Genomic DNA, 16,065 nt, shown 5'->3' with positions numbered 1-16,065 from the left:
TCACTTCATAAAGCTGGTTATAATTATAATAATCTTGACCCGACCACCCCTCTGCTGTGGTAGTATGCAGTTTAAAATGATTATTCTGAACGTCTCTCTCTCTCTGAAAATACTTCAGTTGTCCAATAAAGCTGCCAAATGAGCTAATTTACTGGCCATTGGAAATTTAATGAGAGTGGAAGCGAGGGCTCTAAGTAATATCAATGAGTTTACTGATGAATAATACCTCATTATCATGTCCTCTGTCTCCCTTCCCACCCTCATTATCTCTTCCCATCACATCCCCCTGCCATTATCCTCTTCCTCTCTCCTCCTTCTTAAACTATCTTCCCTCTTTCTTCCACCGCTTTGTTTCCCCTCTTTCTCCCTCCCTCAGGTTTGATCGTGTACCTCGGGATGATGGTCGGGGCCTTCGTGTGGGGCGGGCTGGCTGATCGGATCGGACGACGGCAGACCCTCCTCATCTCCCTCTCCATCAACAGCGTGTTTGCCTTTTTCTCGTCCTTCGTCCAGGGCTACGTCTCCTTCCTCTTCTGCCGCTTGGCCTCCGGTGTGGGGTAAGGAGACGGATGAGTCACACATCCAGGCACAGCAGCCGGGGCTGGAAATGAGACAGTCACGACCACTGTGGTGTAATCAGTTCACTTGACAGGCAGAGCAGTGCCACATTTCAGAGGCCAGATAAAAAGTCCAGCCTTGAATTTCAGGAGATATTTTGCACCGGCACGTTAGAATATGCTTTGGCATGTTTGTATTTGCTTCAATTTCACTTCCTTCACTCAACACCCTGCACAAAATCAACCTGAACTAACTGTTTTTGATTAAAGTTGGTAGCTATTGTCACACTTACTTATTTCTGCCTGTGTTGTTGAATGCTGGCGGCGACGGCAAAATGTCAGCAAAATGGCGGCCCCTTGCTCTGATCACAGTCTGACTTCAAAACATGACCTTCACCAGGTTTTTAGACATAGTAGGTCACCTTATCTATTTCTATACGTCGTCATGTCGTCAAGGTTTTGTCAAGTTGTGCAAATGAATGAACAAAAACCAAAGCAGGTCCAGAATACAGCCGATTTTTCTATGAAGTTTAATTTTAGTGTGTGGCATGGCTCCTGACTTCAGACTGAAATATTTCAACAAATATTAGATGGATTACCATTTACCGTCACCAGCAGGGTAACATTTCTACTCTCCAGTGGAATTTCTTTCATCTTACATCTAACACATCTTCCTAGATTATATATTCTCATGACTTCCTCTGTTGCCACCAGCCGGTTTATGACCAGATTCCTCCAAAACGAATAAATTCCTTCCTTCTTTACTTTGTATTTAAGGCTAAATAGCAAATACACAGTAATCCTGACATGCAAAGTTACAATATAGAACAGGCTAAACATCACCAATATCTGCATGTTGGCGTTCTATCAATAGTCTGACAAAGTCTGACATGCAGTTGATTACTTTATCAGAGTTTCTCTTTAGCAACATGCAAGACAAATATTGCAGCTCAGATTTGAGCCCAGCTCAGTGATGAGACAATAAAAACATATTTTTTTCCAACCTTACACAATTACAAAGAATCAGCAGACGGTGAAGCTGTTAAGTCTTTGCTATCTGGGTGAAATGTGCATAGTGGCCTATTCATTATGGATATCGCTGCCATTTGCAGTGTGGTGAACTTTTCACTTTTCCAAACTGAGAAATTGATTGTATTAACAACACTGCCCCTGTTTGACTGCAGAGCTCTGACCTGAATGTGTTCCCGGCGTCAGCTCCGGTCTGATTGTAAACTGTCGTGATGGAACAGAGGCCATAAAGACGGAGCTATTGATTGCAGTCGGCAGGTTAATGGTGGCTTTTAAGACTTTAATCTTCAGTCTTAATCAGCTACACGGCTGCTAAATTGTCTCTCATAGCTTACACGGTCTCCTGCTTATGTTTCTTAAAACACTTTCTTTTAATTTATTGTGTTTGACTTCCTGCCTTTCCATCTCCCTCCCTTGGTTTAATTGTTTTCCAATCTTTTCTTTCTTTATTTTCTTTTTGCCTCCTCATGTTTCTTGCTTTCTCTGTTTCATCCCTCTTATCTCACCCACCATTTGTTTCTCCATTCTCTTTCTCATCTGTTAATTGTCTTTCTCTTTTAATTCCTGTCTCCGTCTTTACTCCACACAGCATCGGCGGCTCCATCCCCATCGTGTTTTCCTATTACTCTGAGTTCCTGGCTCAGGAGAAGCGAGGTGAGCACCTGAGCTGGCTCTGCATGTTCTGGATGATCGGTGGTATCTACGCCTCTGCCATGGCCTGGGCCATCATCCCACACTATGGTGAGAAAAACAAACGGATCACTCAGTCAGAAAATCATTGTCTGAAGCAGCCAGTTAGGTAAACAGCCATCATCGTGTTAAGTCATGTAAAATAACTAATAAATTAGTATTTACATCTTTAATCACACTTATTTTTATGCTACTTAATACTTCCACTCCACTACGTTTGAAAATGATTCAGACAATATATATTTCTACCATATTTATTTAATAAATATTATCACTTTACAGTGTGTGTGTAATGTATACTGTTATTGTTAGCACTTTATAGTTAGAGTGTGTCAGATTTAGCAGGCTCAGAAATGGAATATAATGTCCATAACTATGTTTTAATTAATGTACAATCACCTCAAAATAAGAATCATTATGCGTTTCCCTTTAAAATGAGACTTATATAATTATATCTATTGACACAGCAGCCACTGGACAAACCAAACACTGACTCTACGTTGCGTGTTTCATGTTTTTTGCCTGTTTCGCGGCCACCATAGTTTCTGCTTCACACTTGGAACAGGAGGTCGAGTAGAGGAGGTTGCAATCAGCAACACAAGACGCCACTAAATTCTACTCAGTGATCCTTTAAGTACATGTTGGTGCTAATACTTAAGTACTTTTATTTAAGTATGATTCTGGATGTAGGACTCTCTTCCACCACATTAGTGGCTTCAGGAATTTTCATCTTATGTGCCTGTCTCACCCTAACAAGGTTAGGTCTAATCAGAAGAGGTCTGATCAGTGGTCTCAGCCTCTCTGCCAAATTCTCTCAGATGTGATGTGTCATATACCGTAAGATTGCAAGTAAACTGCAGCTTCTACTTTATTATGAAGAATCTCTGAGTATTTTCAGTCACTGCACAAGAGCATAGTTTGAGGAGTCTTCAGATTACATTACATTACAGATTTGCAATGAGTTTTCTCTACATACGTGATCCTGCTACACAACCTTCATGTGGTCTGAAGTGTTTATATGTTCAAGGTTAGGAGCTATTTTCATTGTAGCCTTCTTGTCAAGGACACCTTAGTTTTATTTTAGACCAGGTACCATCTAACTTTAATCCCCAATTTAGCATTTATGTTCTTTCTGATGTAATGTGTCATAGTTTTGACAGGTATATCGTACAGTTCATCTCATCCTCACTGACACTGCTCTTTACATGAACGCTGAGTGAAAAGACAATTATCTATTCAACCAAAATGGAGCACAAACAGCAACACCGGTTTGAATCACTTGCAGCACTGCAAGAAATACATGCAACCAGAGCATTATTGGAAGCTTCTTGTGCAGACACAAGTCTTGCAGCTGCCTCTTGGCTCGTATTTTCTCTGACCCCTCCCTCTCTCTCTCTCTCTCTCTCTCTTTCTCTTCTAATTTAGGCTGGAGTTTCCAGATGGGCTCGGCCTATCAGTTCCACAGCTGGCGTGTCTTTGTGTTGGTGTGTGCCTTCCCCTCTGTGGCGGCCATATGTGCCCTCACCACCATGCCTGAGAGCCCACGCTTCTACCTGGAGGTCAGCCTGTCAGCTCTTGCCCCACTTTAGGGCTTGCAGAAATATTATTTGAATGCATAAACACCTCTGAAAACAGAACGCATCCATGCGCTTTGCAAAGCGGTAAACACTGAGCAGCAGACGAAGTACTGCTCGCATACTTTTCCAAAGTATTTTGAATAGATAAATAAATATGCACATATAGATCCTGGAGCAGGCTAAACAGCGACGTACTGTTTAGCCTGCTCCAGGCTTCAAGTTTCCCTTACCGGCTGTTGAATGTTGATTTTCAGCAGATGTAACATTTAAAAAATGTATTTCTTCAAATGTTTGTCAACATTTTGTGTCACATCTGTTTGGCACTGACATCAAGGTGGCTCTTTCCATTTCTCTATTTTGTGCCTCCTCTCCTCCGCCCTCTATGACCCGGAAAAACAATCTCTTGTGCCATCCTGAAGGATGTTTCAATTCCTGAAATGCATCACACGGAGAGAGGAGGCTTGCTGTAGGAGGTTTGAGTGAGGATGCACAGGTGTATCCTTTGTGGAAGTCTTTTCAGCAGGTCACAGGCAGACGATGATGCAGCTGCCACACGTCATATTTAATCAACATCACTTTGAAATGACAGCCACACATCAAGGATGTCTCAATTTGTTAAATGCCTGTTGCCTCGACTCCTCTCTCCTTGTGTCCTTGCCTCCTCCACCTGTATCTCAGGGAAAATTTAGGATGTACAATCTGAGAAATGAGAAGCCAAATCACTTACCAAACTACCAAAAATTGTTGAAATATTGAGTGTGACCACCTGCTGGTACCCTTTCACCCTCCCAGCTGTGTTTTTAATTTCCAGGTACGACACAACACAGGTGTTGATTTAAAAAATAAGTAAATGTGTCTTTTTGTTTCTCTTCTCCAGAATGGGAAACACGACGAGGCATGGATGATCCTAAAGCAGGTTCACGACACCAACATGAGGGCCAAGGGCTACCCAGAGAGGGTCTTCTCTGTAAGTCAGGCTCAGGAATCTTACTGTTACTTCATCTTCACACAGCGCCTGTGTGTCTGTCTGCAGGCTAATGCAGTACAGCAGGTTTTAAGCTCTGTGCTGCATAAATCTGCATATTAATGATTTAAAAACAGATTTTCTTTAAACTACTGTAATCTCTCAAAGCTTCGAGCCACACAGTTCAAATATGATGACTAAATTACTTTATGACCTCTTCTTTCTGCATTAATGAGAAATTAATTATCATAACTGGCCTTGTTTGATATATCATGTTAATGTTGAGACATTATCCAGTTCAGGTCCTTTTCATCACATAATTTCTTGGTGCGATGGAGCCTTTTTTTAATGTCTCAGGGGTTGTTTGTCTTTATTAGAGAGCTTGTTTGCTCATTGCTGTAAATCTGATGCACAGAGATTTATGCATTAAGAACATTTTCGAACATTATTCTACTACTACTGTAATATTTATTTCAAAGCAAATGTCTGCAAAACGAGCACTAATGAAAAAGGGTGTCATGAGTGTGTTAGTCTCTCACAAGTACAAAGCCACGTTTCGTTTTTTTCAAACCCTTTGCGCATAATTTGAGATCAATAAATATTTACGAAGTGCACAGTGAAGAAAAATGCAATTTGCAATCATTAAAAGCAGCAATTAAATGTAAATATTGAATAATTGTGCTGTTGTTTCCAGGTGACCACCATCAAAACCGTGAAGCAGATGGATGAACTGGTGGACCTGGGCGACGGTGCCGCCTGGCATGAGAAATGGAGGATAAAGCTCACTACACTTTTCCATCAGGTGTTTGTTTTTTTGTTATTTTTGCATATTTCTTGTATAAAGCAAAGTTGCATGCTTGTATTAAATATGTCAGTTTTTCCGGTTTAAACCTGAACACACATACTGCAGAATAAAAGGGGAAACAAGTGACAGGTCAAATACAGTAGATACGTAAGTGCCATAGCATAAAAGTAGTTTAAATTCAAAACATGGTTACAGACGCTGCAATCTGTCTCAAGAAACTTTTCTCACATGAGAAATAACCAGGATTCTCAGAAGATTTATAGCATTCTCTTATCTGTTAGGTAAAGCTGCAGCTTAACACTGGAAGCATAGGTAAACACTTAGTCTGGCTCTGTCCAAAAACATCCCTACCAACACGTTTAAATCTCACTTATTAACACATATCATGTTTAATATTTAATAGGTTGTGGTTTAGCTTTGGCTCATCTAACTCTCGCTTTGCTTTAAAACAAGGTGTGTCACCATTATTACTAAATGTTGTGGAGAAAATTTAAACCATCTGAACGTCACAAATTAATTATTAATAAAGGGAATTAGTCATTTATAAACACATTTCACAAATATGTATTTCTTCTGAAACGCTGTCAGATAATACATAAAATGTAACAAATTCCAGCTCCGGCTTTATTTATCTGACGGTTCTCTCTGTCTTTGTCGATTGTGTGTTTTCATGGACAGGTTATGTTTGTTTCTCTGCTTGTGTTTCTCTGGACGTCTCAGTTGGTTTACTTTATGCCTTTAAAGGGATTCTGGGACATGGTGTTTGTTTCTTGCGGCTGATAGACAGAAACATGTTTTCACTTTGTATCTGGCTGTACTGTATATTTAATATTTTCTCTCCGTGTCTCTCTGTCTGTCTGTGTCTGTGTCCGTGTTCCTTCAGGTGTGGAGTAATTTTCTGACTGTTTTCTCCCCTGAATACCGTCGCACCACGTACATGATGATGGCTGTGTGGTTCTCTATGTCCTTCAGGTAAGATTAAAGGAGAGTGCACTACTGCAGGCGTTTAGTAAATACCACCAGTTACTTTGCTGCAACCAAAAATATCTGGCCAATAATCGCAGCTGCATTTTGATTTATCTTACATTCATATGATCTAATGAGCTAATTCCTACTGTGCCAACATATATAAGACTAGAAGTAAGACAAATACAGTATATCTGTCTCCTGGAATATTCCTGCTGCCTTCGATAGAGGTATCATATTTCCCCTGTAGGCTAGTTACTGTACAGTATATTTGTCTTTCCTGTGACAGCAGCACTCTCTCTTTCTCTCCTCCTCCTCCTTTTCCGCCTCCCCCTCTTCGTCCAGCTACTACGGTCTGACAGTGTGGTTCCCCGACATGATCAAGTACCTGCAGAAGCAGGAGTACTCCTCGCGCACCAAGGTGTTCGTCAAGGAGAAAGTAGAACATGTCACCTTTAACTTTACCCTGGAAAACCAGGTCCACCGCCAAGGAGAGTACTTCAACGACAAGTGAGTCAGCTACATCCTCTTGTTAGTGTCGGCCTGTCAAATGAGGGCATGACTCATTTTGGGTTAGGTTACATGATCGTCAGGTATCTTTTTATTCCAAGTATATCTGATACTTTTCGTATTTTTACATATCTCCAATGCTTAGTTATTCACAAAGTATAAATCCTTTGTGGTGGATGACAACAAAACAGATGAAAATATGAATAATGTTTTAGTCTGAGCATTGCTTTGATTGGATAAAAGCCCTGCAGACTTGTTCATGTTTAACAAGCCTGTCTTTGATGTTTCCTTTGACCTTGCCTTTTCAACCTGAACCCTGCATGTGATTTGAGTTGTTAAAATTCATACGGCAGTATGGTAATCCAATAGCCTTATGGTTTCAAACCCCTGTGATAAAAGACTCTCTCTCTCTCTCTCTCTCTCTTTTTGCATCTTCCTCTTGTCTACCTCTGCTGCGCGCCTTCATTTCTTGCCACCATCATCATCCGCGTCTGTAATTACTCGCAGGTTTATGAACCTGAGAATGAGGTCTATGGTGTTTGAGGATTCGCTCTTTGAGGAGTGTTACTTCGAGGACATCACCTCCAGCAACACCTTCTTCAAGAACTGCACCTTTATCGCCACCCTCTTCTACAATACAGGTAGGACACACACACACACACACACACACACACACACACTGATACTGTATACAGACACAGAACTATGGCTTTACATCAGTGAACATCATTAGGTCGGGGAAGAGCTCAAACATGACTACATCTGTAGTGCATTATGTGGTCATTCATAGTAAATTATAATACATTATAATATAATGCATTCATAATGCTTTATGACTACACTCATAAACACACATACTACTTTTTTATGCACTATATCAGCAGTCATGAAACATTATAGATGTGACTTGTAATGAATTATAACATTATTATAGATAATTATTATATTAATTTTACTTAGCACTTAACTCAAGAAACTTTGAGTTGTGTGTAAAGGTTATACACGTTATAATTCATTATAAGTCACATCTGTAATGCTCCGTGACTGTTAATATGGCATAAAGCATTATGAATGCATTATAATTCACTATAAATCGCCCCCCATAATGCACTATAGAGACACAAATGTACAACATCAACTTTCAACCTCTACATCAGTATGAGTGTCTGTGGTGCATGAATAAGTGGAAGATGTGCTACAGGGATGTGGTGTGGTGTGGTGCAGATAAAGAAACCGAGTGTGTATGCAAACACACACACAGACGAAAAACAGAAAGCTCTGCTGCAGGGAGAGCTCATGAAGTTGGGGAATCCAGTCCACAGAGAATCATCCCGATATTTTTCAGAAGAGCTTATGTGAACTGACACATTTTTAAATTTTTCTGCAACTCAGTGCTGTTTATTTATTTAAGTCATACCTCAAGAAGTGAATCAAACTGTGGTGCTGTGCTGCACGTTGAACCTTCCAGTAACAAACAAGCATCCACAATAAATGTAATCTTACCCCCCCTCCTCCCCCCTCTGTGCCCTTATTCTCTCACTATGCTATTTATAGTGCTTTAAAGGAGCTCCTTTCTTTTAGGTAGAGTGTTGGCAATCTAATGCAATCTCATCGAGGCATTGTGTGAGTTCGGTATTGTCATCTAGCATCATGACGGACAGACGATGGTGTCATCGGTTCTATTATACATAGTTACAGTCTATCATCTTTTTTTGTATGTTATAATATTCATGTTAAGTGGACAGGTGGACAAGTGGAGCGTTCTTTCTTCTGCTGTATAAAAGAGCAGCAGTGCCAGCTCAAACTGTTGGCGAAAATTGGCTCAATTACTTTCTTTTCCCCGCTCGGCTGACTCCGCTGACTGACTGGCACCAAACCAAATGCAGCATAGCAAAAGAACTGCAACGTCTCCTAGCAACCCAGGCTGAATCCTCCATTATTTCTGCTTTAAAATTGCGGAGCCGTCTCTCACCTCAAAGCACACGATTGATTTTTCTTCTGCGAAATGACACGTTGTAGAAAACCAATGAGAGCTGTATCTTTTTTTTAAAAGGACCCTGTCTGCTATAGATTCAGCAGCTGAGTCCACACATACAAACACTTCAACACAATAGATATATCAGCCAGACCTGCTGCTTGCTTTGCTTTGCAGTCTTCACACACGTCACTCAAAGCTGCTATCAGTGACAGCCAGGAGTCGCTCATTAGGATGGGATTATGAAAGTCGCGTGTTTATTAATGCTGTTCGGAGTAAGGCTGTCTGATAGTTGCTATAGTGGACCTTATTATCCACAATGCGGCATGATGGGAACAAACCGCATGATGAATATAGTCGGGCTGTACAGGTGTGACATCATGTTGTTCTGTATGTACTGAGCCAGACACTTAAAGAGCTATTCGTCATCATTTACCCACCCGTAGTGTTATTGCTGCAGGATGTCAGTCACTGGGAAAATGGCACACTTATTAATCTCCGCTGCAATAAAGTATTGAGATCTTTATAGAGTAAAATGCCTTTAATTGGTTGAGACATTCACTGATCACTTGGCCACTTCTCTGCAAACCGAAAGGAACAATTTGTGTCGAGACTTTTGAATCGAGTACAGCAGCACAAAGTCGTTGTCGAAGAGGGCTTCACAACCTGAACAATATACGTGTAACGGCCACGCCAAGCAGGCTGAGCGGATGGATTTGTTTGTGTTTATTAAAAGAATAACAGCAACAGCTTAACTTAGCATAATTTAACAAAACTAAATCCTATCCCGCCGCCTAGTGAAGGGGTAAAATAAGGTGAAACCACACAACCACATGCCCTGTGGAAATTCTAGCGATCCATAGAACATGTGCGATCTAAACCAACAAACAACTCAAGCTATATACACATTTGGCTCCTATAATATTACACCTTCTGTCCTTAGATACTTGATTCAGATAAAAAAACAACCCACACACACACACACAAACCTTTTTACAGGAAACAAATAGGAGAGGACTTCAGGAAGAACAACAGAGGAGGGATACAATAGCTACCATATGTTCAGTGTATACACAGAGTGGCGTTAGTAGAACATAGCTTCAGGCAAAAATGTAAATATATTGAAATATTTATCCTCCTGAGCGTATTTTTTTCTGCGTTCAAACATGTTGAAGATGTACTTTGTGATGATGTTTTACTGGACTGGATGTTATTGAAATGTGTTTCTAATATTTTTTGCTGATTTGTACTTTGCAAGCCTTCACTGGAAGGGATTATATTATAGAAAAGTGTGCAACATTACTAGCAGATGAATCACTCCCATCCTGTCAAGAAGCTGACTGTACTAATCAACTGCTCCCTTTTTCTGTCTCCCTTTTTTTTCTTGCCCATCCCAGATCTCTTCAAGTATCGGCTGGTCAACTGCAAGCTCATCAACAGCACCTTCCTGCACAACAAAGAGGGTTGCCTGCTCAGTGACGTCAGTGATGAGAATAATGCCTACATGGTCTACTTTGTCAGTTTCCTGGGCACCTTGGCTGTGTTGCCAGGCAACATCGTGTCCGCGCTGCTCATGGACAAGATCGGACGGCTGAGGATGCTAGGTATACGAACACAAAGACACATTGCTCAGCACCGTGTACAATTGGAGTTAAGCTTGTACATAATCGGAAAACTGGGTGGGCTTTAAGTTCAAAGCACTTTTCTCATTTGCTGCTGGCAGAAGACAGAACTTTAAATTGCACAGATAAGAAGTTGTTTAAAAAAAGAGCAGGCAGGCTAAGTTACCGTTGATCCTGATGAAGGTTTAAAAGTGTAAGATAGTTCAGGAACATGTTTAATTCACTTTCCTGGCATGCACTGTCTGGTCTAATTACATTACAGTTCAAAAAAAGGAAAGGCTTATGTTAATTTTCTGTCGGCATGTGCAGGATTTCATTCCTTTCTTCATACATCACTCTTTTCCTCAACCTCGCCTTTTTCCTTCCCTTTGTCAATCTCCAGCGGGCTCCAGCGTGATCTCTTGCATCAGCTGTTTCTTCCTGTCCTTTGGCAACAGCGAGTCAGCCATGATCGCTCTGCTCTGCCTGTTCGGAGGTATCAGCATCGCTTCCTGGAATGCCCTGGACGTGCTGACGGTCGAGCTCTACCCCTCTGACAAGAGGTAGGCAATTTAGGCATGCCCTGAAATCTCCTTGACAATGTGAAGACACGGTCAGTGGTGCTGAGTGACGTGTTGAATGATGTCACGAGAGTTGCCCTACGATGATTGGTTGGCTTGCAGGGATGGATGACATTGTGGGGTGAAATCGTTGGTAGTGCGTGTGACGTAGAGCGTTTAGCTGTCTTGTTGCCACCTAATGGCTTTAGTAGAAGTGCTCTTAGTTTCTGGGTTCAACCTAACAGCTGAATATGTAAATCCTACTTGATGCACTGAAATGCAGCCTAACTATTTATGTGAATTACAATTTAAACATTGTACTAAAGCAAAAACATTTATATTATTGTATATTGTGTCGCCCCTCTGTGCCCAGTGTGGAAACAGCTTTTGAATTTTCATTTTACATGACATAGCTCCACCTTCTGGTTACATGGAGTCCCTGCAGCCTTTACAAAAAAAGATATGTGAATGATAATTAAGTTCTGAGAAATTAGGAAACTGCTTTTCTTCCTGACTGACTCTTCATCTGTCCTCTCTCTCTCTCTCTCTTCTCAGAACCACGGCATTTGGCTTCCTCAACGCCCTCTGTAAGTTAGCGGCTGTTTTAGGAATAAGCATCTTTACCTCGTTCGTTGGTATCACCAAGGCCGTGCCCATCCTCTTTGCCTCGGGGGCGCTGGCGGCGGGCAGTTTCCTGGCCCTCAAACTTCCAGAGACGCGAGGTCAGGTGCTGCAATAGTGTGGCGCCAACAACTTTCCGGGAGGGGGGGAGGGGGGCAGAAGAGTTTTTCGCCACACTGTGAATGAACAGCTCAAGAGCCCTCTACATCCTACCCTCTAACCCCTCCCTTGTAATGATATAGTAAAGTTTGTGCACATACTGACAGGAGACAACACAGAAGAGAGACACAAATTTGCTGTAAATATTTGGGTTTGGTGATTATTTGATAGGTTCCCCTTCATGCTATCACGAATAGTGAAGCTGTGACAAATCATTAGTATGCCTGTATAAGCCTTGAGCTGAGAATTGGTGATGCAAACGTTATATTTAAATGCTCAGTGGGAGCGTGACACTTTATTCCCTTATATAGTGAATTGACATTCTGTCCCTCCAGTATAAGAGCATACACCCGGGGTTGGAGGTCAGGGGATGGGGGCTCTTGATAACGAGCCATGCAAATAGACTCATAGAAATGACCACTAGCCATTGTTGCAGAGTTCTCTGTAGTCACCTCCATTCTTCTGAGCAAATTCAACTCACCTGTCGAGTCTTGAGTACTTTGCCATTTGTTGGACATAGAATCAAAAATGCGACATTTTATGCCTTGATCTGAAGCATTTTTGACTTTTGCCGGGGTAAAACCAAGACACAACTCTCTTGGCTTTCTCTAAAAAAAACAAAAAAAACAAAACAAAGACCTGTCCTCATTCTTTATCTCCTGAGGTCTTGTGTTGGTGTACAGACTAACTGCCATTTTATAGATTATAGAACATTCCAGGTTTGCTTTTGTTGTTTGTTAGGATGTGATAAGGAGATCAATCAAGCCCCTCCTCCCTTTAAAACATTGTTTCTGATCACCTCTGAGCAGTCACGAGATCATCAAATAATGGATACGTGTCTCCCATCTTCATTTTTCATCACAAAGATGAAGCTGTTTGTTAAAAATGTACATTTTAAGCACAACCATTTGCCAGTGTGAACGTCCCTGACATTTTCTTGACTTGATGAAAATGTTTAGATTCTCACACTCAGTCACCATTTTTTGATCATACTGTGTATCCCTTTGTAAGAAATGCCTTTTTAGTACCTCTCCTCCCAGACTTACAGTATGTTTGCCTCTTATAAAATCTGTTTTTTGGAGGGTGTTATGCATGTCACAAAGTATGTATGTAAATTTATGAAAAATTGAGAGTACAACATGTGAACAGCGTTTTGGACACATTGCATCTGATGGTCAATTTGTTTGGCTGAAGTTACTGTAATATTTGAGTAATTACTACCCACAAAAGCCTGTGCTTTTATTCTGATGTTGAAGGTTGATGAACCTTACCACAGTCTTCTCCACACACACTCCACAGGATCCTTTAATAACTTAACATATATTACACATGTGAGGAAAAAGCAGGTAATCAAAAGGGTTATTTAAAAAAAAAAGTTACATAATAAAGCCAACACTTTTATTTTGACGGTTCAGTGCTGGCACAAAGTGTGTAAGAGATGACAGGTAAACTATAATCGAATTATTCGTGTGAACTGAATGTTTATATTAATGTGAGCGTGCTTCTTAGTGCAATATTGATTTTTTTTTTTAATTGATTTTTTTATGTCTTTTACCATTTCACATTTCACAAACACTATTCTGATATGTGAAAGGTTGTGGGGTAGCTGTCTTTTAATGATATCTGAACATGGTGTCATAGTAACATACTGGACATGTTTTTATGCTCTTGGATCTAGACAGCCTCAAAGAGTTTTAGCATCAGTAGAGTAAATATTAGAAATTGTTGGAAAATATTGCACCAAAAGTTTCAGCAAAGTTGGTGTGTGTCTTCGAGGCATGTGACGCGTCGAACAGTGAGGATTAATTGCAGTTGAATAAGGATTATTGCGCTAATGAGGGTATGGGTTTCGAGTGCATTGGGACCTTTTGTGTTTATTTGTGTAGCTAGATATAGCATGAGATTCACCGTAGAGAACTCACTGCCAAGGGCTGATTGTCATATATCCCACACACTGGTAACAGCACAGTGTAGGCGAAGTTTATTGCCACATTCCCCTGATCTAGAGAAGCAAGCGTGATATGTTCACAATTGCATTTTAAAAGAGAAAAACAATCATTAACATGTCAGATTAACAAAAAAAAAACAATTTCGACCAAACTGCCATTTTGTAGGATAGCAGCCATACGTAGACTCAAAGACAGTTGAATAAATAGACAACCCATTGCACTAAATGTACACTGTTGTACATGCACAATTGTGAATGCCTTGAGTTCTTCAAGACAGATTCTGATGCAGCCTTGCTAGAGATTTATTGAAGACTAAGGTGAGTTGTTTAGCAAGAGCACAAAGACCAAAACCTACCAAATGACAAGATTGTGAATGCAATTGTGAACATAGGTGCTTCGAGCTTTGACGACCTACCCCTTTTACATTTCACCCCCCCTCCGCCTCACACCGATCCACTTCTAAATTTGACATCTGACCCATTATCTATGAGTGTGCCATCTCTCATTAATTATTGCCAAATATTTTGTATGGCCTGAGTTTACACATTACACCATCGATTCTCTGTTATAGATATGAATATATGTAAATAAAAGTACTTATAATGTAACTAATAAGATAGCTCTTTAAACCTTTTGACCCCTTTTTGGAAATTTGCAGTCAGTCCTGCAATAGATTTTCAGCCATCCATCACGTGAAACGAGAACAATTGCACTGATTATGGCGATGAAGACTTTTCACGACTCATCTGAGAACCTGTCTTTTAGGAGTGCAGGTGCTCTTGTTTTAAAACTGCAAGAAACGATGGCTTCAGAAGCCAAAAATGGCCAGCAAGTCAGAAAGCAAAAATTTGTCCAGATCCCCCCTTAAAAAGCACATTGATAGTATATAAATGCACATTAACTGTACAAATATAAAAGCTAAGCGTCAGCAGTCCTATTCTCTCTGTATGTTGTCCTGTATCACCCATGAAATTAAGAACAACGATGTCAAGATAACTGTTGTATTTGTTCAACATGGATTGCTGTTAAAGCAACCTGTGTCGGTGACTCGGCTCAGGCTCGGTCCAAGTCGAAATTGTCTCTCGTAGATACATATCTTAGCTTATGTTACAGGGTTTTTTTGTATAATTAACTTGTTGCCTGAGCAACAGTCAATCGTGAGTGCAAAAAGTTAACAAAGCAATAAGTGTTTGTCTCTTATTCTCTTCTTTGAAGCTATTGGGAATTGGAGCACATTACTATATGCTGGCCATGTCCACTAAAATGCGTGAGAGTGTTGGCTTAATAATAACACAGGACTTTAACAGCTAACATTCGTGTGTACTCTCTAAAACAACCCTGAGTCTTGAAGCTTTTGTCAATAAGATTGCATTGCCATTAATTAAATGTAACAAAGAATTTATCACCTTTGTCACTGTACTGTGCTGTAGAAACTGTAGTTGATTGTTTGTAAGTATAGAAACTGTTTGTGGAACCATGAATAGAAAAAAAAGTTATATATATATATATATATATATAAAAAAAAAAGTATAAATGAACAATGATGTATGTTGTCTTTGATTTTGTGTATTTTGTAAATGAGAATGAACTAAAAGTAAATACATCAATGTTAAATACCGGTTATGAATCATAGTTAGCCTAAATGTGACAACATCCGTTCTGTTTCAAGGTGTGTGAGATTTTTTCTTATATTTTCTCATTGTTGATTTTTGATTGGGTTTGCACTGAGCTGTGCAGCTGACCCTTTGAAATCACAATGGATGACAAAGAACCATGAAGAATAAACAAGTTTAAAAATCATTATGTCATTTTTTTTGGGTCATTTCTTTATAGAAATTGTATTATTCCCTCAAGGGGAAATTATTTTTTCCACTCACATTTATGTACACATGGCTCACATGCAAATATGGAGAGAGATGATGGAGTGATGATGGGCAGCCACCCAAGAGCAGCGCCCTGCAAGCAGTTCTGGCGGGGTTCGGTGCCTTGCTCAAGGGCACCTCAGCAGTGCTCAGGAGGTGAACTGACACCTCTCCAGCTACCAGTCCATCACCATACTTATCTCATACTGGACTTGAACCAGCCAAGCCACGTCCCCATGG

At 40.4% G+C, this 16,065-nt stretch overlaps 1 protein-coding gene across 2 annotated transcripts in view; it reads left to right on the top strand.

Moving 5' to 3' along the window:
• sv2a (synaptic vesicle glycoprotein 2A) overlaps window positions 1–15,473 on the top strand; it is a 44,945-nt gene extending 29,472 nt beyond the window's left edge. For both annotated transcript variants that reach the window (XM_010749595.3, XM_027287323.1), the window contains exons 3-13: window positions 377–557; window positions 2,176–2,327; window positions 3,702–3,835; window positions 4,731–4,820; window positions 5,512–5,619; window positions 6,506–6,594; window positions 6,934–7,098; window positions 7,606–7,739; window positions 10,471–10,677; window positions 11,078–11,237; window positions 11,790–15,473. In XM_010749595.3, the coding sequence (XP_010747897.1) occupies window positions 377–557; window positions 2,176–2,327; window positions 3,702–3,835; window positions 4,731–4,820; window positions 5,512–5,619; window positions 6,506–6,594; window positions 6,934–7,098; window positions 7,606–7,739; window positions 10,471–10,677; window positions 11,078–11,237; window positions 11,790–11,973 (1,604 nt within the window). In that variant the 3' untranslated portion in view covers window positions 11,974–15,473. The remainder of the gene's footprint in view (window positions 1–376; window positions 558–2,175; window positions 2,328–3,701; window positions 3,836–4,730; window positions 4,821–5,511; window positions 5,620–6,505; window positions 6,595–6,933; window positions 7,099–7,605; window positions 7,740–10,470; window positions 10,678–11,077; window positions 11,238–11,789) is intronic.
• The last annotated feature ends 592 nt before the right edge of the window (window positions 15,474–16,065 follow it).

This window comes from Larimichthys crocea, chromosome XIII (genome assembly GCF_000972845.2).
Source record: "Larimichthys crocea isolate SSNF chromosome XIII, L_crocea_2.0, whole genome shotgun sequence".
Lineage (NCBI taxonomy): Eukaryota > Metazoa > Chordata > Actinopteri > Sciaenidae > Larimichthys > Larimichthys crocea.
This window is presented reverse-complemented; position numbering and strand designations above follow the sequence as displayed.